At 55.8% G+C, this 26,772-nt stretch overlaps 9 protein-coding genes across 9 annotated transcripts; 3 read left to right on the plus strand and 6 right to left on the minus strand.

Moving 5' to 3' along the window:
• Window positions 1-616: 616 nt before the first annotated feature.
• Window positions 617-2,880, minus strand: GMORB2_7074 (Fungal Zn(2)-Cys(6) binuclear cluster domain; the record flags this gene model as incomplete). Its single annotated transcript, XM_035469039.1, has 3 exons — window positions 617-1,546; window positions 1,620-2,438; window positions 2,713-2,880. 3 exons carry the CDS (start codon window positions 2,878-2,880, stop codon window positions 617-619), a joined length of 1,917 nt encoding a protein of 638 aa, XP_035321419.1.
• A 2,276-nt stretch (window positions 2,881-5,156) lies between these two features.
• Window positions 5,157-7,461, plus strand: GMORB2_7075 (ABC-type branched-chain amino acid transport system, ATPase component; the record flags this gene model as incomplete). The annotated part of the gene is made up of 3 exons (XM_035469040.1): window positions 5,157-5,560; window positions 5,818-6,076; window positions 6,211-7,461. Coding segments are annotated over 3 exons (1,914 nt in total), but the record flags the coding sequence as incomplete, so codon positions are not given.
• A 2,881-nt stretch (window positions 7,462-10,342) lies between these two features.
• GMORB2_7076 (uncharacterized protein) lies at window positions 10,343-10,831 on the minus strand (the record flags this gene model as incomplete). Its single annotated transcript, XM_035469041.1, has 3 exons — window positions 10,343-10,521; window positions 10,581-10,646; window positions 10,708-10,831. The coding sequence occupies 3 exons, from the start codon at window positions 10,829-10,831 to the stop codon at window positions 10,343-10,345; spliced, it is 369 nt and encodes a 122-aa protein (XP_035321421.1).
• A 1,014-nt stretch (window positions 10,832-11,845) lies between these two features.
• Window positions 11,846-13,571, plus strand: GMORB2_7077 (transcription initiation factor TFIIH subunit 4; the record flags this gene model as incomplete). The annotated part of the gene is made up of 3 exons (XM_035469042.1): window positions 11,846-11,978; window positions 12,026-12,137; window positions 12,242-13,571. 3 exons carry the CDS (start codon window positions 11,846-11,848, stop codon window positions 13,569-13,571), a joined length of 1,575 nt encoding a protein of 524 aa, XP_035321422.1.
• Window positions 13,572-13,909: 338 nt separating this feature from the next.
• On the minus strand, window positions 13,910-15,154 carry GMORB2_7078 (Pfam:DUF833; the record flags this gene model as incomplete). The annotated part of the gene is made up of 1 exon (XM_035469043.1): window positions 13,910-15,154. One exon carries the CDS (start codon window positions 15,152-15,154, stop codon window positions 13,910-13,912), a length of 1,245 nt encoding a protein of 414 aa, XP_035321423.1.
• Window positions 15,155-15,904: 750 nt separating this feature from the next.
• GMORB2_7079 (Pfam:DUF833) lies at window positions 15,905-16,978 on the minus strand (the record flags this gene model as incomplete). The annotated part of the gene is made up of 1 exon (XM_035469044.1): window positions 15,905-16,978. The coding sequence occupies one exon, from the start codon at window positions 16,976-16,978 to the stop codon at window positions 15,905-15,907; it is 1,074 nt and encodes a 357-aa protein (XP_035321424.1).
• Window positions 16,979-17,775: 797 nt separating this feature from the next.
• On the minus strand, window positions 17,776-22,236 carry GMORB2_7080 (ABC-type branched-chain amino acid transport system, ATPase component; the record flags this gene model as incomplete). The annotated part of the gene is made up of 1 exon (XM_035469045.1): window positions 17,776-22,236. The coding sequence occupies one exon, from the start codon at window positions 22,234-22,236 to the stop codon at window positions 17,776-17,778; it is 4,461 nt and encodes a 1,486-aa protein (XP_035321425.1).
• Window positions 22,237-23,539: 1,303 nt separating this feature from the next.
• Window positions 23,540-24,715, minus strand: GMORB2_7081 (putative methyltransferase; the record flags this gene model as incomplete). Its single annotated transcript, XM_035469046.1, has 1 exon — window positions 23,540-24,715. The coding sequence occupies one exon, from the start codon at window positions 24,713-24,715 to the stop codon at window positions 23,540-23,542; it is 1,176 nt and encodes a 391-aa protein (XP_035321426.1).
• Window positions 24,716-25,438: 723 nt separating this feature from the next.
• On the plus strand, window positions 25,439-26,242 carry GMORB2_7082 (Cytidine and deoxycytidylate deaminase zinc-binding region; the record flags this gene model as incomplete). The annotated part of the gene is made up of 1 exon (XM_035469047.1): window positions 25,439-26,242. One exon carries the CDS (start codon window positions 25,439-25,441, stop codon window positions 26,240-26,242), a length of 804 nt encoding a protein of 267 aa, XP_035321427.1.
• Between the last annotated feature and the right edge of the window lie 530 nt (window positions 26,243-26,772).

A 26,772-nucleotide genomic window follows, 5' to 3' on the forward strand; every position in this document is an offset into this window, starting at 1 on the left:
TAGCGTGGGGGCCGTCGGAAGCCCAGGGAGCTCCCGCGGAAAGCTAGATGCAGAGACATGGCACTTAGCTCGTCGGGATGATCCAACATATCTATCTATACCCAAATCAATCGTCGGTACGGGTTGGAGGACATCTCAAAACGTCTCCAGCCGTCGTGGGGGGCATGGAATAACCAAATGTCCAACTTGTACGTACATGTTACGCCACATGGTATTTGACATATGCATGCAATGCTGCAGTCATTCTCTTGACAAAGATAAGGAGGAAGTAAAGATGAACGAATAGATTCCTAGAAAGGGAGAGAGACAAAAAATGCAATACATGGCAATACTTAGTAGTACACCGTATCCCGTACATGTTACGTTATGTCATAAGTTCGTGGTCAAATGATGCAATCCCCCCTTGCTTCCCCCCCGATTGTCTATGCTTCAATATCAATCCTTCTAGAAAAGGAGACCCACGCTCTATGCATCATCGTTTCTTGGCTTCATGATTTTTCTTTCCCCTCTTTTCTCTCTCTTCCTTTCTCTCCCACTCTCACCCTCGCCTTTTTTTTTTTTTTTTTGGCTTGTCTGTGCTTCTTGTTGTTCATATTTCTTGCGTGCGTGGTGGCGTTCATGGGTCTGGCATCGCTCCCCCCGAGCCAATGGTGGCCATGAGGGAATCATCTCCAAAAATGTCCTCCATGGTGAGGCAGAAACGCATAGCATCGGCTTCATCCTGCTGACCCTGCCTTCTTCTCCCCTGCTGCTTAGCCTGATGGAGCTCCCTCGCCACACCTCTGACTTGACCGAGCGCGGTGGCGGCCGACTTCCACACCTCGGCCATGTGAGTGAGCGCACCTATCCCCAGCCGGACCTGGTCGCGTAGACGGGTCTCCTGATCCCGGCCGCCCCCGTCGATGCAGTCTGTGCCGTCGCCGTCCTCCAGGGGCATCGTCATGCGACCTTGGGACCCCCACCTGTTCAGCTGGACGACCGAGCCGAGGACGATGACGCAGGTGAAGAAGGGGGTGTGAGACCGAATCGGCGCGCGGTGGGTGATGAGCTTTCCGATCTCGTCGGCGGCGGTGATGACGTGTCGCGTGTGCGTGTTGTACAGGCCACCCGAGCTGGAGGCGCCGTGCGCATCCACGGCCGGACCGCGCATCATGACGGCCGTGTCGCCGCCGACGCCTTCCCCCGGTATAGACGTGCATGCGTCCACGTTGCGCGCAGCCACCGAGTCGATCTCCGAGTGCGGGTGGTGCAGCAGGATGGACGTCGCGTGGAGCATCATCTGCGCCTGGAACATCATCTCGTCCGAGCTGCCGTTGATGCCGACGGCGTCGCGCTTGGCGGGCGGGAGGTGCAGCCGCCAGTTTGTCAGGGACGCCTCCAGCTGTGCTAGGTCCTCGTCACCTGGTCCCGGGGAGGGAGACAGCCGCAGGAAGCGGCCGAGGTTGCGCGCGCACAGGACGCGGTAGGCGAATGATGACAGCGGGGCGGAGTCGCTGAAGTCGCGCGCTTCGAGGCTGCTGAGGCTCGTCGGTGCGACGGGTATGTTCTGGTCCCCCACGCGAAAGCACGATCAGCAACGGAAGGTTTCATAGCCGACGAGGGTAAAGTGGGAAACTCACGCCTGACATGTACTGCCATTCCTCGCAGGGCAGGTCAGCATTGGTATCCAGGTCAAACAGGGCAAAGGAGCTGGCGCGATGCATGCCGGCAATCATGGAGTCGATGACGTATAGATCCCACCAGGTCCTCCGCAGGCTCTCCTCGAGTACGGGGATACCCTGGCCGTGTGCCGAGGCAAACGACCGTGTGTGCGCGGACAGCTCGGTGGCGATCAGCGACGCATCGCCGAGGATACGCCTGGCCATGTCGGACTCGCACATGCCGTCGAGGCCGACGAGGAGAACCATCATCGCCTGCAGCAGGAGGGCATCTCGCGGCGCCGTCGCTGTCGCCGCCGCCCCAGAGCCGCTGCCGTACACGCCGGCGATGGCGTCGCTGAACAGCGTGGCCCGCACGCCGTGGTTGACGGCCAGATAGAGCGAGCCGACCCACCGCATCGAGGCGAGCAGGGGCTCCAGGGAGGGCTGCCCCGCCAGCAAGAACAGGAACTTCTCGGGCACGACGAACGGGTGGGCCAGATGGAATGCGCAGTAGAAGGAGTGCAGGCAGCGCTGGGCCATCGTGGCGTCGACGGTCTGCTGGCTCGGATCGCGCACGGGCCGGTATAGCGTGAGCAGGGAGCTGGCGCCGGGAAAGGGGCCCGCGGACGCCCACGAGGGGCTCAGCAGTCCCAGGGCATCACCGACGCCCCTCTTGACGGAGACGGCGTCCGTGGGTCGGTTTACTCCTCGACGGGACGCGACGTAGGTGCATTCGGAACCAGTTTTGGCGCACCGTATGCAAGGGAATCCCCGATCACACTTGAGATGTTTTCTTCGCTGGTGCAGGTCAGGATTAGGCAATGCGAAGAATGGTGAAGATCAAGATGAGTGTGCGTGTTGTAGGCCCGAGGAAGAGGAGGAGGAGGGCGAGCAGGGGGGGGGGGGGGGGGAGGGGGTGTAGGTCCAGCCCGCACGCACCACAAGTTTATAGATCCTCGAGTATCGGGGGGGTGCTTTGTTAAAAAAGGAAAAAAAAAAAGAAAAAGGAAGGGGGTTGGAAAGGAAAAGGCTCCCACGTGTGTTGAAAGACAAGGGAACTAGATGCACTTACACAGGGAATGCAAGCAGTGGGGGGACATTCATGGCCCTTACCGGGCTGGCCGGACGAAGGCTTCTGGTTGTCAACGGCAGCCTGCTGCGAGGTGCCGAAGTTGGACGACGAAGCAGAAGTGATGGCTGACGGGGTGTCGTACATCGAACCGGGACTGTCTGCGATCATGCTCCCAGAGTCACGGGGGAGAGATTTCTTGACGAAAATGGGGGATAAGGTGAAGGAGGAAGCGAAGGAGAGAGGGAGGGAGGGAGGGAGTAAGGAAGACGGAAAGTTTGTCCAAAACACCATCGAATACCAAAGACGATTCAAATTAGGTTGAGATCTGGACAGAGTTGTTCATAAAATGAGGATTGAACTCGTCACCGAGCGTGTGCTAAGAGCAAGACAAGTGGAGGAAAGGGGTACTACACATGTTTTGAAGAGTACGGAGTGAGAACAAGGCTCTCGAGAACATGAACAATTATAGTCTCGAAGAGGCGGGATAAACCATTGATAACGGAAATGGAGAGACGGGGAAGAAGGTAGATGGGAATATGGGTTTAGGGGCAGAACGGAATAAGAGAGAGATTGAGAGTGGTATGAGTGAGGAGGATATGAAATAGACAATTGCTTCGTATTTCCTATCTCGGCAAAGTGTGCGTGTGTGTGTGTGTGTGTGTGTGTGTGTGTTATAAATAAATAAATTGGGGGGGGGAGAAAGGAGTCCGACTCTGTCTTCCTCTTCCTCTTTCTCTCCCTTTTCTTCTCTGCCGTCCATCCTCGGTTCGCCGGTGTACAGGTATACAAAAATACGAGATGAATGCGACCGTTTACTCTAGTGCGTTGCGTCTATGCGTTCTTGTATGTGGGTTTGTTTTGAGATTGAACTCGGGGACCACAGGGTCGGCGACGTCGGTATCTACTAAAAGGTGTCATTCTGTACCTCAGAGGGGAATAACGGATGGAGCATTAAGAGGTGACCGGGACTGCAAGTACAGGTCACAGAAAGTCAGGTACTCGGGTTGCAATGCAGATGGTTATGCTCGAGACTGAATACCTGGTACACGGGAGGGAAGATACATGCTACTACTACTAGGAGTACGAGTACTAGGAGTACTCTTAGTACATGTACTGAGAGTACTTGCAAGATACGTAGTGATAATATGGAGTAACTATACCAAGTCATTATTACTAGTCAGTGGAGAGAGGGAAAGAGAAGACGCAGGTCGCCGACGTCAGCGGGACGGTGCCGGGGATCTACGCCCGGGGGACGCTCTCCGGCACTCTGCTTTATTCCTCGTTGGGAAATGGTGGAGTTCCGGCTGTGAGAGTGTATCCCGTGCAGTTCCCCGAACATGATTGCATTGTGAACGGCAACGGGACTTTCCAGCCTCTTCGTCACTGATCAGTTACTACTGGGAATCTCGGCCAGTCCTTGCTGGAGAGTCTAGTTACGGTAGTCAAGTCAGCAAGCAGCTGTATCATGTATGCATATATGTATATGTATATACATATATGCATATATGTATATGTATGTGCTACATCACTAGGAGTAAGACTTTTCTACCTGCAGTCCGTGGCAACTTTTCCGTAATACGAACCCCCCTCCTATCCCCAGGTCGCCGTCACCTCAAGTCAATATATTTACTTCCCGATTCAGGTCAAAGAAATAAGAATAGTAATACCGCTTTCTTCATATGTCATCCTCCCCCTACCACATCCCTGAGTTGAAAGCCTCGGCGACTTGCTTGTCCCCCCCCCCCCCGGTCTGCCAGAGCGTGTTCTAATCTAATACATGTCTATTCTCCACTCATTTTTCTTTTCTTTATCTCTCTCTCTCTCATTCTCTCCTTTCCTTGTTGTCTTACAGCGTCGCTGTGGGACCACATGGCCAGACAAAACCTATCTGCTCAGAGAAGAAGTGAGACACCCGTCAGATGGTACGAGGTACTCGATGGAGTTTGCCAGTAGACCACCGCCACCAGCACTCGTGCCCAACCAAAGGCTTTCGAAAAAGAAGAAAAAAACAGTAGGCATCTTATCTTGGATAGTCGCCGAAGCCAAATACGTGTACGGATGGACATTTGTGTACAGAGCAATATCACACCAAACCAATTGTCTAATTCAGCTGAATGTACAGCATGATGGATATCAATATATATAGCGGATGACGTCTTTTACTTCTTCTCTTCTCCTTGTGTAATAATACTACATTGATGTTGCGATACAATATCTGCACAGCTTACATATGCTCATTCCCACGAGAAAGTGTCACTACATATCAATACTTACACACATACCCGCAACGTATTACACACTATCGTTGAACAAGCATAAGGGTACTATCATCATCATACCACCGATACATGAGAGAGAGGAGAGAAGCAGAGAAGGAAAGACAAGAACAGGTAGGAGATATGATGGGTCACCGGAACGGCACGAACTCCAACTCCCCTTATAGAGACGAGGATAAGGACCTGGAGCTGCAGCCAGTGCCCACAGCACACCTCGTCAACAATGCCATCGACACCTTCTCGTGGCGCGACATGCGCGTCGTCGTCAAGGACCGCGAGACCGGTCAGCCCATCGACATCCTGGCCGAGGCCTCGGGTCTGGTCCGCGCCGGGGAGATGCTGGCCATCATGGGCCCCAGCGGCTCCGGAAAGACGACCCTCCTCAACACCCTGTCGCGGAGGACGGCAGCTGCCGGCGCCACCACCACGGGCCAGGTCATGGCCAACGACAGCGAGGCTACCCCTGCCCTTGTCAGGACCCTGACATCCTACGTAGAGCAGGAGGATGCGCTCATCGGTAGCATCACTGTTCGTGAGACGGTCATTTTCGCCGCTAGGTTGGCATTTCCGAGGTTAGTCTTTTTTTCTGGTCTTTTTTTTCTTTTTCTTTTTCCCATCCCTTTCTTTATCTTCTCTCTCTCTCTCTCTCTCTCTCTGCAGTATCACCTTGGTATCCCCGCATGTTTCCCTCCCCTCCCGTCCCCCGCCCCTGTGCAGAGTCGGCGCTCAAGAAGGGCGGGTCATGCTGCATAATACATAGTACATGTCGATATTTCCCGAGCACGGAGTAGATCAGACCAGACCAGAGAGTATACTGACAGGTTTCCAGCAACGTTACGCGCAAGGATGCCCTTGCCCGAGTCGACGAGCTCATCTCCAGCTTCGGACTCCAGTCCCAGGCCCATACCATTGTGGGTACGCCGCTGAGGAAGGGCCTTAGCGGAGGCCAGAAGAAGCGTCTGGGCATATGCAGCCGTCTGGTGACGAATCCAAAGGTCCTCTTCCTCGACGAGCCCACCAGCGGCTTGGACTCGGCCCTGAGCTCCGAGGTGATGCGCTACATAAAGGAAGTCGGCATGCGGAACCGGGTGAGTGCATGTTCCCCCTCCCTAGTTCCCTGTCCCACCTTGATGTGAAGATGCCGGTGGGCCATCACACCACTACACCGATGTGATGCTTCCATGCAGTGCTGCTATCTGACCCATCGATTGATTGGACCCAGCTCGTCGTCGTCGCCTCGATCCATCAGCCCTCCACGACGACGTATCAGCTCTTTGACAAGCTGGCGCTCATGTCCCGCGGGAGGACATGCTACTTTGGCAGCGTGCGCGACGCGCCCTCGTACTTTGGCGGAGCCGGACACCCGCTCCCCCCGGCCATCAACCCGGCCGAGTTCCTCCTCGACCTTATCAACACGGACCTGGACCGGGACGGCAGCGTGGTGGCCCGCACGGACGACCTGGTAGGCAGGTGGTCCCAGTCCGCCGAGCGACGCGCCCTGAGCGCATCCATCTCCGAGGCCACCACCACCACCACCACCACCACCTCGGCCCTCGCGCTACCGGGTGAACGGACGGACCTGTCGCGCACGTCTCTCCCCGGACCGAGCGCGTGGATGGTCCCGGTGACGCTGATGCACCGGTCCCTGCTCAAGGCGTACCGCGACGTGTTCGTGTACGGCATCCGCGTGGCAATGTACCTCGGGCTGGCCGTCCTGATGGGCACCGTGTTCCTGCGCTTTGGGTCGGACCAGAGGTACGTGCAGCCGCTGACCAATTCCATCTTCTTCGGGGGCGCCTTCATGTCCTTCATGTCGGTGGCGTACGTGCCCGCGCTGCTGGAGGACCTGCACACCTTTAAGCGTGAGAGGGCCGACGGGCTGGCAGGACCGCTCTCCTTCGTCGCGTCCAGCTTCGCCGTCGGCCTGCCCTTCCTGTTCGCCATCTCCGTGCTCTTCTCCGTCGTGACCTACTGGCTCACCGGGTTCCGCGCCGACGGCGCCGCCTTCATGACCTACCTCCTCTGGCTCTTCCTCGACCTCGTCGCCGCTGAGTCGCTCGTCCTGCTCGTCTCCAGCCTGGCCCCCACCTTCGTCGTCGCCCTCGCCGTCACCGCCTTCGCCAACGGCCTCTGGATGGTCGTCGACGGCTTCCTCGTCCCCATGACCATCCTCAACCCCTTCTGGAAGTACGTCTTCCACTACATCGACTATCAGGCCTACGTCTTCCAGGGAATGATGGTCAACGAGTTCGACCATCGCACCTTCGACTGTGCCGCCGTCCCGGGCCAGCCTGACTCCTACCGGTGCATGTACTCCAGCGACCTCAACTCCCAAGGACAGTTCCGCGGCACCGACGTCCTCCGCTCCCTCGGCATCGACACCGGTCTCCAGGGTACTTGGCTGGGCATCATGGTCGGTATCATTGCCGGTTACAGGCTCCTCGGCTACCTCGCTTTGCGATTTATCAGATAGACTGCCTCCCCGTATCGGTTTTCATCTTCTTCTTTTCTGAGATCAGAAATATACTCGTAGTACATATACACCTATGCCTGTTCTCTTCCCAGAGTGCGAAGGGACGGTGACCTTGCTTCTTGATTCACACTGACCAAACCTCTGACTATCCTCACAGTTCCTCTTCTTTTTATTCCTCCAGTAAGACGGATTCAATATTTCCTGCAAAAGATTCTCTATGAAGTTAGACATACATCCAACCTGTATTATGATATCACTATTTAATCTACCCCGTGTAAGCCACAAGCCTGCAATCAACCCTCCATCCAGCCTAGTCTATGCAACCCTATGCCCACCTCTCTCTCTCTCCCTCCCTCTCTCTCTCTCTCTCTCTCTCCCTCACGCGCACCTCAGCTCCCCCATGTTAGTGTCGCACATATTACATCAAAACTAACGGTGTGTACGTTTGGGGTCGACAAGCAGTGCGACTTTTCATCTTCATTATCCGGGGTTCCCTTAGGGGAAAGTAGGGTTGCATGCACTCTACATCATCTCACCTATAGTCTTTTCTTCTCTTGATGTTATATGTACTACCCTGTTCACGTAATTCTAATCTTTATTCGTCATAAAAACCCTATGGGTTCGTCAACCACGACCCCTACGTCATCATAATTGAATTGTCATCATGCCCCAGAGTCTCTCATGATCCCCCATGCTGGCCCCTCGGGAAATATGGGAACCTATTCAGCAACGCATCGCTTTTCCACCAAGTTGCATGTTCCCAGCCACGATCCAACGCGCGTTTCATGGGCTCCATCGTATTCCGTTCCGCCGTCTCCTCCTTCAGTGTGCCTTTCTCCTCGTACTCCTGTCCGTCTCGCTGTTGTTGCTGCTGCTCTTGGTTTTGTTGCTATTGCTGTTATTCCAACGGGTCACTCCAGATATGGCCAAAGCTGCAATCAAGGCGGCGAAGGATGTTTCTAGCATTGTCAGCGTCAAATCAGCTGCAACCAAGAACGGAAGATCAATGGGTCATCTGCCTCCTCACCTAGGATCAGTCCACCCAAGTCTCGGAACACGTCGGCAATTCTTTGGATCAGACTGGCCGACATGAGAGACAAGGCTCTGAGTATGGCTACCAAGGCTTCCCTGAGAACCGCCGTGGGGGTAGAGGAGAAGCCGAGGAGATGCCACAAGGGCATGAAGAGGGACATTGTGTACTCGATCATGGCCGCCGTGGAGCTGCACAGTCTCAAGATAGCGGTCGCAATGACCTGGAGGAGCCTGCAGGGAATATCGCCGCCGGGAGTCGACATGGTGAGCTCGATCAAGGTGGTATGGGAAAGGACTGGGATTTCAGCACAGCTCGGGTGAAGATAAAAATATGCGGAGATGATGATAAGAGCAAAGGTAAATGTGAAAGCCGTTTTTGAGGGTGTGTAAGATACGTAGGGTCTGTAGGACGGTTGTTAGGATGCTGGTAAAGATGAAGAAGATCTGAGAATGTTATGTGGCCTTTTATTCTACGAAAAATGCTGGCAAAGGATGGGGGGAACAGCAGTGAAGGTGATGTATTCTGGAAGGCACGTCGGATCTTTCACATAGAGAGGGAAGGAGCAGTGTGCACCTTCCTGACGAGATGGAAGGCAACCTCGCCTGTGAGCGGGAAGGAGCCATTGTCATGATGGTGAGGAGGATGGGGAGATGCAAAAGCAACACACGTTCAGATCAGAGGTTGAGGTTTATCACTGAATATTAACTGATCAGCCATGCCGACTCCTACCATTTCGGATCATCGGCTGGTAAGTAATATATAATATTACATGGTAGAAGCAGTAATACTAGTGGTTAAAACTAGTAGTAATATGACCAGGAATATATAAACTCCTAGTCGTGGAAGTGGAGAATTCTAGCCATGGCATCCGGGTCATCATTATTACTTTATTATAATCAAAACACACAGAGCTGTCGAGGGCTGGAAGAGACGCCCACACGGAGCATCTGGGTCGCTGTAGTTGAGCCCCTCCCCCCCCAAACTCCAACCCACTCAGCCTCTCTGCTAATGATCTACCAGTGAGCCAGCCCATCACCTGTTTCCAAACCTCATCATCCCTGAATCCTCGCACCACCGATCCTCGCCTTTTTTTTTCTCGGGCTTTTCTTTTACTCTTGCGTCTAAATCATTTTGGGAGAAAAAGCACACGCTTCCCCGCTGTTCAATGTCGACTCACGTGCCCATTACCTGCCCTTCGTGACCTTCCCCGCTGCCATTGTAGTCACCTTTGGCTACCTATGGCTTCCCCCGAGACGAAACGATCCTGGGAGACTGTATCCATAGTTTATATAGTCTTCTGCCAAATTCTGCATCCTGGGAGAAACCCCGGCTGGTCTGCTGATCTGCCTCCCTCCACGACTGACTGACCGACCGTTTATGCGCAAGATCATGTTTCATCGATTTTTGTGTGTGAGCACTCGCGCCATCCTCAGATATCTAACGGAGTGGGTGCCCAGGAAGATGAGTACATGATGAGCACGCCCTTCCAATAACCGTCGTCGCATGAGGAGATCACGGTGTTGAACTACCAAGCTGATGGGTTCGTGCACCAAGGATAGAGCTACTGCCTTACCTAGACAGAGCATTGGTTGCGAAATCCATGAAGAAGAAGAGAAAACAGGCATCGTTTTGATTTATTGGGTGCTTTTCTTTTCATTTTTTTTTCTTTTTTGGCGGGAAGAGATAAGGAACATTAGAGTTTGGGATCTGGAAAGAGGGCTTTTTACGATATCGACGACATCGAAGGCACATGATATCATCAGGCTGTTTATCTTATGTATACATATGTTATCAAGGTGTTGCAGAGGTAACAAGATAAACTCAATGCATGGTTTCAAGACTCTCCTCTCAATTACGACTCTTCCCTGTCTCGTCATCCTCCAACTCCTCCACGGCCTCTGCCGGGACAACATACGGGCCATCCTCCCCCATAGTAGCAGCGACGTACTTTGTGTGGCTGCCCCTGGCCGCGAGCTGTCCCTTGCTGTTGGTGAAGATGACGGACGTGTATGCAAGGGTTCTGCCGACTAAGGCAGGCGCTAATCAGTGGTATATCCTTGGGAGAGAGAAATAGAGGAAGACTTACTCTTGTCGCAAGTGGCAGTCCCCGTCAGTACATCACCCTCTCGGCCACCTGGACTGAGGTATGTCACTTCGGAAAGGTCAGTATGAAGCGTTTATAGCTCTGTGGGGAAATATGGAGAGAGCAGTACCATTGAGATCAGTAGACACGCCCGTCGCGAAGCGGCCAGTCGAAGCAACGGCCAGGGAGCCGCCCAGGTCAACAAGGGCAGCGAGGGTGCCGCCATGGATAGTCCTAAGACGGTTCTGCAACATGTTTTTTTTTTGTTCAAGTCAGAGACAAGCAATCTTTCAGAAGCACACGAGAGTGTGAAAGGCCTGTATGTTACCGTGTGATCCTTGTGAATGTCAAGCTCAAAGTCGACTTTCCCGGGGGCAGCGGTGAGGATACGGAAGCGCTGATTTCGTCAGTCAGTCGGGAACGGCCGAACGGAGTAGAGATTTGAAGTGACATACGTTGGAGCCAAGAAGTCTGGATTGTCGATCTGGCGGTTAACAATTCTCATCTTATCCGGAGGAGGGGGGAGGCAAGGCGGAAACAAGTGAAATGGCGAACCTCGGCTCAAGACCGGACTCCTTCATGAAGGAACGGAGAACCTATTTCCATGTTAGAAGTGGTTTTGGTACTGAGCAATGTGAGAATTGAATATTACGCTCCGTGTGAATGCCGTGGGGGAGAGCTGCTTGGCCATTTTTCTCTGCTATCTGTGCTGTGTGGTGTCGGTGGACGGTTAGGGACGGATGAGATTCCCGGAGATGACGATAGAAAGGGACCCACGTATGATGCTATGCTTGGGGTTACTATTGCGCGGATGGTCATGAACCACGACGCCTAGAGTTGGTCTGGATCGGCTAATTCTTCAATGGCATCAACAAAACAAAATCTTTTCTTGTTTTCTTTTAATATATTCTCATGGTGACTCAAGAGCTACAGTGACTACTGAGTGTACCAGCTAAATGACTTACTATCTCGTCTGTAATCTCTCGACCTTGCCGACCATTGTCTCCCACCCACGTTTATCCGGACATTTCCCGACAAAAACGTCACATCCTCTGTCCTACAACTTGATCATCGTGAAACTGTAAGATTGCTTCCCCCATCTTCAACTCACCGCACTCCGTCCTATGAAGTGACGTCCCGGGGGTGCGTCTACGACAACGGAAAACTCTTACCCTGTCGAGATCATGAGATAGAGACGCGTACCCTCCCCCTTAACCCTCTGACGACTTGGCGCATCATCACGCGGGAGAACGAAAGAAGCAGCCATCATGTCCGTCAGCACCGCACCCTCGCTGCAGCTCGCGGACTACCTGGAGAAGCTTCCCGGGACGACATTCCGGAAGCTCTACCAGCAGCCGTCGACAGCCTTTGCCATATTTCGACGAATGCTCTCGCATCTGGGTATGCACCCGTATATAATGTCACCATTCTTGACCATGAGGTCCCAGTGCTGAACTCGATGTTCCCTGCAGCAAAGACGTTTGTCATGCGCATGCTCTTTATGCCCAAACCTATGCTTCTCAGTGACCTTGATGTCTGGGTCAAGCCCGATTCGAAGAAGTGAGTGGCGACAAATACTCTCAACCTGGATCAAATAAAGCAAATCAAGGCGTGTGTGCGGTTGCTGACTGGTTTCGCTCACGTGCCTCCCTCCCTCCCGACAGACAAAAGGACCAGGCCCTGTCCATCCTGCAATCCCTCCACATCGTGCACATCTCGCCGCCGTCTCGCGAACGACCGCAGGAGATGCAGCTGACGACCAATTTCAAGAACTCGATGCGACAAGCCCTAACCGGCAGCGGTACGCACAACTCATTCGGAGTGCCCTCGACCCTCGCCGTGCCCCCGGAGATTGACATCGCCTTCCTGGACCGGTACGCCCGCAAGAAGTGGGAGGACATACTGCACTTTGTCGTCTCCAGCGTCGGCTACAAGAGCGGCACGGGCGAGGTGTCGGGCCCCAATAAGAGCGTCAAGGAGCTGCTCATCGCGGGGCGTCTCGTGGACCGCCGCCCCAGCGGCAGCATCGGCATCACGCAGGCTGGCTTCACCTTCCTGCTGCAGGAGGCCAAGGCGCAGGTATGGACCCTGCTTCTCCTGTGGCTCGAAGCCATGGACACGAACCGCGAGGCCGGCCTTGAGGCTGTCGATATGCTCTCTTTCCTCTTCGTCCTGGCCAGCATGGAGCTCGGCCGCGCCTACGACACCAACGCCCTGACCGAGCAGCGCAGGAATATGCTTCCCTCCCTCGTCGATTTCGGCCTCATCCACGTGCCCCACCACAAGCGCTCCATGTTCTTCCCCACCCGCCTGGCCACCACCCTGACGAGCGGCAGTAGCAGCGGTCTCCGCACCATAAGCGAGGGTGTCACCGCCGCCACAAACTCAGCCTCTACTCCTCCGTCTGCATCGGCCGGCGGCGGCGCCGGCGCCGACAACAACTCTTCATCATCATCGTCAGCAGCAGCAGCAGCGGGACCCCTCGGCTCCGGCGCCGACCAAAAGGGCAGCGTGGTGGTCGAGACCAACTACCGCATCTACGCCTACACCCAGTCCACTCTCCAGATCGCCGTGCTGGCCCTCTTCTGCCGCCTTAACATGCGCTTCCCGGACATGGTGGCCGGCCGCCTGTCGCGCACATCGATCCGCCAGGCCATCAACTTTGGCATCACGGCCGAGCAAATCATCGCCTACCTCTCCGCCCACGCCCACGACCAGATGCACCGCACCGCCGCCCTGACCGACAAACCCGTCCTGCCACCCACCGTAGTCGACCAGATCCGCCTCTGGCAGCTCGAGAACGAACGCATGAAGACCACCAGCGGCTTCCTCTTCAAGGACTTTGAGGATCAGAAGGAGTACCTCGCCATCGCCGGGTTCGCCAACGAAGTCGGGGTACTCGTCTGGAGGAATGACAAGACGGGCATGTTCTTTGCTAGCAAACATGAGCAGATTCGTGACTATCTCCGCATACGTAAAAAGGTGGACGATTAGATTCCCCTTTCGCTGGGAAGAAATACTCTACGAATCTGACAAAAGGAACAAAAAAGATTACATGTATAACAAACAAAAGGGTGACATGGAATATAATAGGCGTTTGGCAGAGGCAAGAGGACGAATTGAATATCATACTACTAGTACTAGTAGTATCAGACTACGCTAGTACCTGGAGTTCATACGAGAACAATGAAAAGAAAACTCAATAACATTCCTTTTCTCAACCCAATCCGTTTCTTTTAATCAAACAATGGTAAAAAAAAATGAGGTAAAGTCAAAAGAAAAGAAGAGAAGAGAAATAAAAAAACATGAAACAAGGGAGTATACTGACTAAATCACTTTTTCCAGCCCCCCTTTTCCTTTGCATCTGCAACTACCCTGCTTCTAGTGGGATGGGCCGCCGAGGCCGACGACTCCCGGAGAGCTGACAAGTTCCTCCTGCTCGTCCGTTGCACGCTGTCCAGCCACTTGAGCACGACGCCTCCGCGGCGGTTCTCATTCTCCTTCGGCGGGTGGAGATGACGCGACGACGATCTGCGCCTATTGCGACGAGAGTATACACCTTGCCAGTCATGCAGGGAGTTGCGTGCCTCGGCGGTGGAGCACGAAGTTTCGAGGCGACGGAAAATACGACGGACTTTTTCCTCGTCGTCCGCGGCCATCTGCATCTCCATATTTCCCACGTTGGGCAGCGACGAAGAAAAGGGGATACGCGAGGTAGCGTGGCGAGCCAGGGGCGGCCCCTTCAACAGAGAGGACATGGAGGGGCATTCTAGTATAGGAGTCATTGACTGGTTGGAGAGCTTGTCGTAGAGACTCATGAAGCGGCCGGACCAGTAGGCTGAAGGCTGGGCCTCATTTACCTGGAGCAAAAGGGTCGTATCCCCTTGGCTAGACGAGCGGCTGGGGGTCTGAAGTGCATCCTGTACAGACTCTTGTTCCGACGATGGCGAATGTATAATTGTAGTACTGGATGATGCTGAAGAGGGAAACCCATGCATGTCACTGAGTCTATTGGAGTCCCTGATGCGATGGATTGTGTTGATGGACTTGGACTTGGGGACCCGACTCACGGGCTGACAGCTCGGCGTCCAAATGGCTTCCCTGGGCGGCATGTTCTCATGTTGACATGTTGAATCCCTGTTCAGTGTCAACAGCGATGCCGTCTGAGAGCCTGCAGGAGACCGTGGCTGGTAAAATCCGGTAGAGGCGGGGCCCGCGGGCTCCTTTGTGATCTGGTTGATGTCAATCGTGCCGAGAAGAGTCTGCGTTTCAGGCGATACCGTCATGTCGGAGCTCGCCACTGTCGGGCTGCTTGCGAGCGGCTGTAGAGTATGAGCGGTAGCTATATGGCTTGTCCTTCGGTCCTGGCCAACACAGCCATCTATCCCGTCGACGACGACAAGGGTCTCGCTCCTGAGCAGGTCGGCGCCTCTCGAATTTTTTACCGGTCCCATGGGCGCCGATATGACGGGGCGTGCTGTAGCTGTCCGCGAACCGGCTCGGAGGAGCCACGAGACCGTACGCGACTTCTTGGGCTTCAGTGTTCTCGGTGAGGCTACCACAGCCGGGTGATGCATCTCCAATGATAGACGATGCCGGCAAGGAGCGGGAGGAAAATGATTTCGAACACGCGCCCGAACAGGACAATGGCGACGGCGAGGCGAAACCAGAACCAGTCACGAAGGAGAACAGACAACGCTCTGTGAGGTGTCCGAAGTATATGTCCCACGAGGCCGTTGAGCTCGATCAATTGCCTTGCCAGAATACGGACCGAGCGCCAGGCGTTGGAGGCTGCGCGACGCAATCCGGGCGTGCCCCGGGACAAAGCAGCGTGGTATGCCACCAACAGGACGATCTTGACAATGGTCGAGATGAGTCTGTGGTAGATCCAGAAGGACTGGGCCAGGATGCGGGCCAGGTAGATGTGAAGAAGAATGAAGTCTGTAAGCTGATTGTCGGCACGAGGTCGTCCTGGGAAGTTGTCCATGCCTCGTCTACCCTTCGTAGAGGGCACAGAATGGACAAGGTATATCAAGAGATGAGGAGGAAAGCAGTGAAGGATAAGCTAGAATGTGTGTGCTGTTTGTTCTAGTGTAGCTAGCCGTGGATGATTTGTTGACATTTACTGTTTGACGCGGTTGAGATATTCACGTCACGTCACAGGAGGGGAAGGAGTAAGTTTGCAGGTGCCACCAGGTGACGTTACCTGAAATGCGCCGGCTGCCAGCTGCCCGACAGCTGGTCAGGTTGATTGCTTTGGTTTTTTAGGGAAGGAGGCATAGACTCGCCTTCCAGTTCTATTTTTTATTTTACTTCCACGCGTCCCTTCATTTCTCCTCCTCCTTTTCAATTTTGAAACGAAATGTGACATCCCCCTCTCCCTTTTCCAACCGATGACCGTGGGCATCCCACAGAGCCCTCTCGACAAAGGTCACGTTGCCTTCGTAATCAACGAGAATGACCGTCTGTCTCTGCGTTCCATACAGTCCCTTGTCGAAGAACATCCCGGGCTCCTCGTCGTCTGGCCGCTCGGGGGTGGGCATGTCGTGGGCGAGGAAGGTGCCCCTTGCTGCGCCGCCGCCGGCCGCGCGAGCCTCCTCCATCTCCCGATGCTGCTTTTCGGCGCCGAGGGGCGGGATGAAGATGCTGTTCTTGAGGTCATGAACGTTGTCCTCGAGTGTCTTGCCCTCACAGCCCTCCAGGGTGTCGGTGGTCAGGAAATCGAGCAGCCGCTGGATCAGGTCGTCCTCGTCCACGGCATCACCGGCCTCCCCGTGGGCACGAACGATGTCTTCAAAGGGGCCTAGGCCGTTCGAGATCTTGGGCCATTCGTGCGACTTGTCGTGGGCCGTGTTGGTCAGGCCCCATACTCCGCGGTGTTGCGACTTGACAATAGGCACGTCGTCGAGCGATCCCGCGCGGTTGCTCAGGATGGCCAGGCCATCGTGATCGTCGTCCTCCTCAGTCGCCTTTCCGGGGCGCAACTTTCCGCACACCATGGAGAAGCCACCGACGCCCTGGACACCTTCGCCATCAGCCACCAGCCTGGCGACGCTAGAGCGCACCCCCTCATCTGGCGGCTGGCCCAGCCATGCTGTCACCATGCCGCCCCGACTGCGCCTGCCGTGGAGTGCCGGACCCGGTTGATCGGCAGAGGCGATCTCGCGGAAGTTGGTCAAGACGGCCACGAGCCCGCTGCGTGTGATGCCCAGCCAGGTGCCGCGCTCGGGACGCTGCAAGTCGCGCGCAGACAGGACATCAACTGTATGGCCCTCGCGTAGAGGGTCGGCGCACTTCCACCAGTAAGGGCGGGATGTAGGCCGCAGAACGAACTCATCACGATTGTCAATCAGGATGAGGCGGTATTTTGGATGTGTCGTTGCGATGAAGACTATACACATGATGGGCGCGCGTGTGTCTATTGATACATGGGTGACGTAAGTGTGTGTAGACTGCTTGTTATCCAATGCTCGTGTTGAACATTAGGGGTGCGATTGGGGGAGGGGAGTGATACGATTGGAAGGGAAGAAAAAGGGGTAGATTGTCGATATGATGTGTTCAGGGGGAATGATGACGATAAATGACAAAAAGACGGTAAGATGCAACCTCGTGCTCGTGGCGATTATATACGCACGTTGGGCTCTTTGGGTCGGTCTTTGGGTGTCCAGGTCTTTTAGGTCTTATTACCGACCATTTTGACTGCCCAAGAGCAGATAATGGTGCCACACTCCATAATATTTTCGCCACAATGTACGCACAATGCGTGTGTCATCCTTGACAATGAAGAAACGCCACTCCCGACAAACAAACGATGCGCCAAGGACGGGTAGACTAGGCGAACAAGGGAGAATTTTTCATATTGATACTCGTACGATGAGATTGTAAATACGACCCAATCTATATCATATGAATTATGATTATATAAGCGTTCGGGGAGAGAGCAGAAAAAAATGAAAAACAGTCTAGTAATGATAGTAGGTAGGTAAATATGCGCCTTTCATTCATGTCATGCCCGTGATTATGCGTGTACTCCGTAGTAATAATATATATAATGACTTTTTGTTTAACTGAATACTTTTCCGACCATTTGAATTTTCATACTTTTTTTAACAATCAAGGTACCTTTTTTGAATAATAGCAACCGATGATGATGAATTACCGCTTGTTGTAATTGACGAAACGCGTCTGGAGACTGTGGTCAGTTCTGAGAATCTGATGTGGAAATGGAATAGGGGCATGAAAGGGCATGGTCCGAGCTCACCGCAAGAAATAGAATAGCCAGGTTACTGACAATATAGCAAGCAAAGATTCCGAGATCCCTCCAGCGGTTGTCAAAGGACAGGTTGAGGGGCTTGAAGAACTGATCGCCGACCGAGTAGGCGCAGTACCGGCAGTCCTGGGTGTCGTTGCTGACGAGATAACCGGCGGCGCCGGCGTCGAAGTAAGGCTGCATGTACTCTCCGCAGGTCATGTTCTCGGGAGCGGAGAAGGAGCTGAGCTCCCCGGTCTTGCAGTGGACGGGGACGCCCTTGAGGGCTGTGACGACCATGCCGCCGATGAGACGAGTGAAGGGGTCGAGCTGGTAGAGCCAGGACTTCCAGAAGTGCGGGATCTGCGGGTATGGGATGGTGACGCCGCAGAAGAGCGAGAAGGTGATCATGAGGAAGGGGTCGAACTGGGAGGAGATGCGGGCGCTGGGCGTGAGGGAGGCGAGGGCCTGGGCCAGCGACACGGCAAACGTCTCGGTCACGAGGACCATGAGGAACTGGAAGCCCGCGCGGGACGAGTCGGCCTGGAAGCCCGGCATATAGTAGATGGGCAGGAAGAAGACGACGGCGCAGAAGACCGAGTATGGCAGCTCGGCCAGCGTCATGGCCGTCGCAAAGGTCAGCGGCGAGTACATCTTGGAGGACGACTCGCGGAAGTAGATGGCCCGCTTGCCGTGGAACATGACCTCGACTTGCGACATGATCAGGGCCGGCAACACGTTGACCTGGTACATGACGAAGACCTTGTTCTGGAGCGAGATGCGCGAGTCGTCGAGCTGTAGGAAGGTGAGGCCCGTGATGACAGACACGGCCACGTGATTGAAGATGCGCGTGAACAGGTAGTTGGGTGACCGCCAGTACGACCGCACCATGCGTCGGCACACCACCTCGATCTGGTGCGCGACCGGGGACGCGTACTCCTTTTCCTGGTCACGTTCTGCCGCGGCGGTAGCGGCGGCGGCCCCGGTCCTCTCCTGCTTGAGCTGAGCGATCGTGGCCTTGACCTCGACCAGCTCCGGGCTGCCGGCCCAGATGTCGGCCCAGTCGCGGTCGCCGATGCGCGGCTTGCTGCCCGCGCCGACGGCCTCAAGCATGAACTCGGCGACGTTGTCGGTGGGGGCCGCCTCGGCCCCGTGGCGAGAGAGGTAGGAGCGCAGGACGCGGGCGTCGGTGCCGACGGGGCCGAAGTAGACGGTGCGGCCACCGCGCTGGAGGAGGAGGAGCCGGTCAAAATTCTCGAACAGGGCGGCGTTGGGCTGGTGGATGGTGCACAGGATAGCCTGCCCGGCGTCCGAGAGCTTCTTGAGGAAGCGGACGATGTTGAAGGCGCTTTGGCTGTCGAGGCCGGAAGTGGGCTCGTCGAGGAAGAGCAGGAGCTCGGGCTTGGCGGCCAGCTCGACGCCGATGGTGACGCGCTTGCGCTGCTCGACCGTCAGCCCGGCCTCGGGCGTGCCGATTATGGCGTCGGCCATGTCCTCCATCTCCAGGAGGTGGATGATATCCTCGACGTAGGCGTGACGGTCGGCTACCGGCGTCCCGTGCGGCTGGCGAAGCTCGGCTGAGAAGCGCAGCGCCTCACGCACCGACTGCGTCGGCTCGTGCAGGTCGATCTGCTCGGCGTACGACGTGGAGCGCTGGAACTGCCGGCCAGGCCTGGCCCCGTCCACGAACACGTCGCCCGTGATGATGCCAATGTTCTTGCGCGACGCCAGGACGTCGAGGAGTGTCGTCTTGCCGGCGCCCGATGCGCCCATCAGCGCCGTCAGCTCGCCCGGCCGCACGTACCCATAGATATCGTCGAGGAGGCGGCGCGTGCCGCCGGCCACGGGGACGTCGTAGCACAGCTTCTCCCAGGTGAGGATGCTCTCCGAGTTCATGCGCGTGCTGCCGGCGCCCTGCTCGTCCGACTTATCGGCGCGGCGGGCCTCGCGCCTCTCGGCCAGCCTGCTATTGAGCTCATTGCGCTCGCGGTTAGGCCGGGTGAAGACCTTGGCCGTGTTACCGCCCATGCCGAAGCGGACGAGCTCGCCGAGGACGACGTTGAGGATTAGGAAGAAGACGATTAGGGCCATGACGATGCCCCAGTTGCGCCAGATGTCGTCGGGGTTGTACTGGAAGGCCTGCCGGATGTACTGGGAGCCCGATATGACGTCGGACCCGGCCGTCGACCCGGCCAGCGTGCACACCTGGTTCTCGATGTCGCCGTAGCTGGGACCCGATGGGATGAGCGACTCGGACGTGCACTTCAGGTCGATGCGGCTGAACTCGTTCATCATCATGCCGCTGAACGAAAGCCCGAGCACGTTGATCCAGAAGATCCACCGGAGCCACGTCTGCTGCACGTCATACTGGATCAGGTAGCCAGACGTGGTGACGAGCAGGGTGATGATGACGACGGCGAACTTGATGGCGTAGTCGAAATCCGGGCTGACGCAGCCGACGATGCGGAAGAAGAGCGTCATGCCGATGTTGCCGCACAGGATCATGAGGTAGAAGGTGAAGAAGGCGCCGGCGGAGCGGTACAGGCCCGTCATGAAGTAGACGATGATGGTGAAGACCAGGATCTCGGTGGCGGCGAAGGCCTGGTCGACAAAGATCTGGGCTATCCACAGCGCCGAGGGCCGGTGGAAGGCGTAGGCGCGGTGCTTGTTGACGATGGGCCGGCCCAGCATGGTGCCCGACAGCTCGGAGAAGGCCTTGAAGGCGTTGAACAACAGGGCTGTGAAGATCAGGCCACCCTTGCTGAAGGCGCTGGCCGACGTCTCGGCCAGGTTGAGATACAAGGCTCCCAGGACGACGGCGATGACAATGCTGCGCACCCACGAGACGGTGAGGTTGAAGCGGTCCTGCAGCTTGAGTGTGAACTGGCGGCGCATGAGTGCCCACACCTGCAGGTGGAAGCCGACCTGGTAGGCCGAGCGGCCCGAGGCGGCGCGCTTGCTCTCGCGGACGGCCAGGCGGAACTCGTCGTGCTTGTCGGCGTCGGCGTCCAGGCCGGACCTGTAGGCGGCCATGGAGGCGTCGAGGGCGGACCGGTGGGGTGAGGCTTCGAAGGCCCGGAGCAGGGTGTCGGGGCTGTGGGGCGAGTCGGCCTCTGAGCGGCCGGGGGCGTAGCGGCGCTCGAACTCGTCAGTGCAGCCGGTCAGGTAGTCTGGGGTGGTCTGGCGGGGCCTCTTCGCGAAGCCCAGGCCCTCGAAGTAGGCGCGGGCGTCGGCGGTGGGGCCGAAGAAGACCTGCCGGCCGTCGTCGATGACCATGACCTTGTCGAAGAGGTTGTATATGTTCTCGGATGCCTGGTAGAGGGAGACGAAGGTGGTGGTCCTGTACAGGTTCGTCTGGATGCGGAGCGACTTGGCAAAGTCGAGGGCAGTGCTGGCGTCGAGGCCGCGGGTGCTGTTGTCCCACGAGAGAACGCAGGCCTTTGTGATCATCATCTCGGCGATGGAGACGCGCTTGCGCTCGCCGCCGGACACGCCGCGAACGAAGGCGTTGCCGACGACGGTCCTGCGCGTGTGCTCGATGTTGAACATCTTGAGCAGCATGGTGATGACGTGGTCCTTGAACTCGGCCTTGGACATGTTTCCCGGCCGCCGGGCCGGCATCTTGGTCTCGACCGCGAACCCCAGCGTCTGCTCCACCGTCAAGGTCGGGTGGTGCAGGTCGTCCTCGGCGTTGTACACGGCCTCGCCGCGGTACCGCCCGAACTCTTCGGCCGTCCAGGGCCCGTACAGCACCTCGCCCGTCACCCCCGAGTACCCGTGCCGCTGGTTGGCGATGGTCTTGAGGAACGTCGTGCACCCGGAGCCGGGCTTGCCCAGCACCAGCACCATCTCGCCGGGATTGCAAACCCCCGAGAACCCCCGGAGGATGGTGGCCTCGGCCGGCTTCCTGCCCAGCCCCATCCTCCTCGCCAGCGGCGTGAAGAGGTCGAAGAAGTTGACAAAGGCGTCCGGGAACGTCTCGACGTAGTTGGCCCGCCCACCCACCCCCTTGACCGTCAGGTCGCGCCAGTACACGCCAATGTGCTTGTCGCGGCCCACCTCGCTGCTGGCGTGGAGCTCGCCGCGTAGTGCTGTTTCCAGGTCGAAAACAGACCCAGCATCAGATTCGCTGACCGCCCCCGCCCCCGTCGCTACCTTTTCAGAGTTGCCGTGGTCATGTGCTCCGCCCCTGCGGCTGGCGCGAGATACACCGGTGAACTCTCTCTGGAGCTCCTGGAACTCGGCCTCGGCATTGGCAACTGAGAGGCCGTCACGGTCATCAGCATCGTCGTAGTCGTTGTAGCCGTTGTCGTCGTTGGCCGTGGAGGCTGATAATGAGTCCCTGGAGGCCGGCTCGACCTCTTCGATGCGGTGACTAGCGTCCGCCTTTTCGTGGGCGTGCTCGTCCATCTCCCCCTTTTCTCCCTGTACGTCTTTTATACCCCAACGTGCGTGTGTGTGTGTGTGTGTGTGCGGAGGGAAGATATGCAAAGCTGTTTACACCTAGCCACACACAACGGGAGAGAGGGTGGTGGATAGACACAACACAGGGAATACAGAGGGAAAGAAGGCAAGAGAGCTAGGAAGTAAGAGAAAGAAAGATGGAAACAGGGCCCCGCCGACTTATATCCCGGACGCACAGGCACACAGGCTAGACGGCGAGGGTTACGAGGTAGAATAGAGTGGGCGGGGATGTCCTTGGACGAAAGGATTAGAAAAGATGGAGACAAGAAGAGGGGGGGAACAGAGATGGTAATGTCGTATATACGTAGTATTTTCCTTATTTTCTTCCTTGTTTTATCTAAGCGGGACCGTTGCTGTCACGGTCCCGAATCATTATGGCGGTCTACATTTTTCGGGGAGTTTCAAAGGGCAAGAAAAAGAAAAAATATCTTTCCCATCTGCAGTGTGTGTGGATCCAAGCCAGGGACAAGAGGACGAGTGAAGGAATTGGAATCTCTCACCGGATTTAACCCTTCCATCAACCTTTCCGAGTTCCGAGGGACTCGTACTATGCCGTTTTCATGGTCGCGGGAATATTGATCGATGTATATATATATATATATATAATGCATGTATTCAAGTTGACTCGTACTATGATTATGGCCTCTTCAGAGACCCAACGTTCTAATCCTACCGAGTCTCATGACACCTTGATGCCACTTGATGGTCATGAACTTGCGGACTCACGGTGAGTCATGAAGATACAGTCTCCTGCGGGTGGAACCTGTGCATGCATTTCATATGTAGTAATTGTGCCGTGTCCTTCGTGTTGCGGAGATTGTACACAGCACCTAGTCGACATTGCTCCCCAAGATCATGCCGATCCACATCGGTTCAAGTCTAGATGGGAACGGTCGTATTGTGATTTACGAGATCAGACTCGTAAAGATTCATATACAGAGACTCATAATTAGTCGTGACGCCAAGGCGCGAGTGGCATGCTGCAGGCCTCCCGAGATGCTGCTGTCTTGCCGCCACATGGGACTCTCTACCAAGATGCATGTTTCAGTCTTTGTCTAAGAGTGAGCATTTCCGTTGGATGGCAGAATATCAGCTCGTAGTTACATCGTCAACATTCACCCTCTTCTTTTTCTACTTCTTTTTTTCTTCTTTTTTTCTGTACGTGTGTGTGTGTGTGTGTGTGTGTGTTCTTCTTTGCTCTCTTTCATTTTCTTCATCATCTTAGATGATCAATCACCTTGATCTCCATTCATCTCCTCTCGTACAGATACAGCTCCACCCTCTGTGGCTCCTCGCCCATGACAGGCAACGGAATCGTCTGTTCCGTCAACCTGGACCAGCCTTTGGTATTCAGCAGATCAAAGGCCTCGGTCTCGGACTCGTGACGGGGCTTGGTAGCGATGAAGACCCTTGTCCCGCCATTCAGCCCGCGCGCCACGTTGGCCGCGTGCAGTGCCTCCAGCGTGCCCACCAGCGCGGGCAGGACGTCGACATTGTACGTGCAGTCGCTGAGCATGATCAGATCCCACGATCTCGACGCGACGGCCGGTCCGAACCGTCCCCGGCTGCCGTCCTCCCAGTCGAGGTTCTCATACACGAGCTCGATGCCCCCGATCTCACCCTCCTCATCATGCCGGCTGAGACGAGGCAGGACGCGCCCCATGTTGGACCGGACCTGTTCCTCCGCATCCTCCAGGTCCGTCATGACGACGGATGTGCGGGCGGTCGTCAACGTGCCCCGCATTGCGTCGGCCACGAGCGCCGTCCCCAGGCCGAGCACGCCCACGCCGCATCCCAGCTCGAGAATGTTCCCCCCGCGGGCAATCATCTCCCTGACGAGCCGTAGACACGGGCCGCCACTGACGTCCCCGCCCTCGGCGAGGCCGCACACGGCCGCCAGACCCCCGTCCCAGACGTGACGCGCCAGACTCTTCGGCTCGCCTATGTCCTCCGCAATCTCGAGTGTCGTCCCCCGTGGCAGCCGTAGTTTCCTCGTGGACACGTGCTCCTCGTGCTGATGCGACGGATGGTGCACCGCCACCCAGAGCGGCATGATGAGGCCGTCATCTTCGGCCGTGCAGCCCGCCACCGCGTGCGCGCTGTCGGCGGAGGAGCTGCCGGGGCCGCCTATGCGGAGCTGCACCGTCTTCCCCGCCGACAGGGCTCTCGTCACGGTGGGCGGGGTGCCGAAGTCCTGCTTCACCACGCGCTGGCCCGTCTTCCACGATACCTGGCCCTTGGATGCTAGGGGCGTGCCCTTTGCGTCTTCGGGGCCGGTGTACGCCGTCACGCTCAGGTCGATGGGCTCGTCGGGGAAGAGGAGAGAGTCGCCCAGGTCTGTGGAGATGATGAAGAGGAGTTCGATGGTGTATGTGGCGCGGGAGGGGGTCACCTTTGGCCGGCGTAGGCAGCGGACGTAGTGCATGGCTCTGTCTTGTTACGCGTCTGATTCTCCTGTTCCTACAATGAGTTTCCCGTCTCTCAACAGGACTTCAGTCCCGTAATCTTCATCAGCAATTGATGCTGGTGAGTCGACGTGCACGAGTTGAATTTTCTCATCCTGGTGTGATTATGTAATACCAGCTTAGACGGCCTGCGCATGGCAGCAATAAATTGAACACTGAACTCTAGTTTTTTTTTTTTTTTTTTTTTTTTTAAAAAAAAAAAAAAAAAAAAAAAAATTTTTTTTTTTTTTTTTTTTTTTTTTTTTTTTTTTTTTTTTTTTTTTTTTTTTGAAAAAAAAAAAAAAAAAAAAAAAGCTTTACAAGGTTTGCATCAATTATGTACAAGTAGGGAAAGCGAGCGAGGCGAGTGACACCCCCGGTAGGGCCCCCGGAGGGCATGTAGATAGCAGGGTGCCGGAGTTCGGCATCATCGGCGCCCACCGTCCTGGAGAGTGTGCCGGCATCGGAGGTCGCCGGTGCTTGTATATCCGTATCATATTATATATATATATATATATATATATATATACATGGTTAGATCCCAGTGTTTCAAGTTTACCCGTAGTCAAGATGAAGATGAGTTAGGTGAACATTCAACTTGCAGGTAAAAAAAACATTGCAAAACTCATCAATAGAAAGACCTTTGCAGATTCAACAGACATATATATAGATATATATTTAAACAAGAGCGCAGGACAGACAGCATGTCAGAAACAAACCACACACCCCAGGACCTCTGCGACGCCCTCCTCTCCACGATAGAAAACGACATCATCCCCCTCACCCGCACCGCTGTCGCGTCTGGATCAAAAGTCTTTGGCGCCGCCATCCTCGACATCCGCACCCTCCAGGTCCTCACCGTGGCCACGAACGACGAGCGCGCATCTCCCCTCCTCCACGGCGAGGTCAACTGCATCCAGAAATTCTTTACGGAATCGTTTCCTCTCCCTTCCGCTTCCGCTTCCGCTTCCACTTCTTCTTCCACTCCTTCTTCCTCTACCTCAGTCTCAGCCGCCACTCCATCCTCCTCGCCGACGTCCGTGCCCGGCCGTCCCTCCCCATCGGCAGACTGCATCTTCCTCGCCACCCACGAGCCGTGCAGTCTGTGTCTCAGCGCCATCGCATGGTCCGGCTTCACCCGCGTCTACCACCTGTTCACCCACGACGACAGCAGACGCCTCTTTGCCATCCCGCACGACATCGACATCCTCCAGCAGGTCTTCCGCGTCAGGTCCGAGGCCTCGTCCGAGACGGAAGACCAGCTGGCCCGCAGGCCGCTGTACAATCGTCGCAACCGCTTCTTCACGGCCATGTCCATCGATGAGCTTGCCGCTACCGCGGCCGCTACCGCCCCTCCCGCTCGCACCTCCACTCCCACTGCTACTTCCGCCGCCCCTGACGGATTGACCACCCGCATCAACGCCATCAAGCAGATGTACAGCTCTCTTGACAGGACGTACCAAGATGCAAAGGCCAGTGGCGTTGCTACGTCCAGCATCTGGAAATAGATGTAGCTCACACATCTCCCATCACATGCCCTCGCCCTCTATCGATCTTGCCTCCGACCGGGCCCTACCGGGAGTGTCCCTCGCTCCGCTCGCTCATCTATATGAGATGATTGCCACCTTTCCATCTCTCCTACGCGTACATGCCTCGCTCCGCTCGCTCGTCCATACAAGTCACGTCTCTGAACCGAGGGATAAGTATATAACTCCTACATCTCCATGTACACCTCCCCTTCTGTTGGAGTTTGGATCATCAGTCACGTTATACAGATCATACAAAAGTCATCACTTCAACTTCCCACTCACACACCACTACCCATTACCCTGGTTGGCCCTCTAAGCGCCCATAACACCCGCCACCACTGTTCACCTACACACATGCATACATAACACGCATACAGAACACACACATACATGCACACACAAAGAAAAAAGAAAAAATTCCTAAGAATAAACAAAAAGATGCACATGCACGTAACCCAACAATAGATACCCCCAGGAAACCTCCACCACCACCACCACCACCACCACCA

This window comes from Geosmithia morbida (assembly GCF_012550715.1).
Source record: "Geosmithia morbida isolate 1262 chromosome Unknown scaffold_7, whole genome shotgun sequence".
Taxonomy (NCBI): domain Eukaryota; kingdom Fungi; phylum Ascomycota; class Sordariomycetes; order Hypocreales; family Bionectriaceae; genus Geosmithia; species Geosmithia morbida.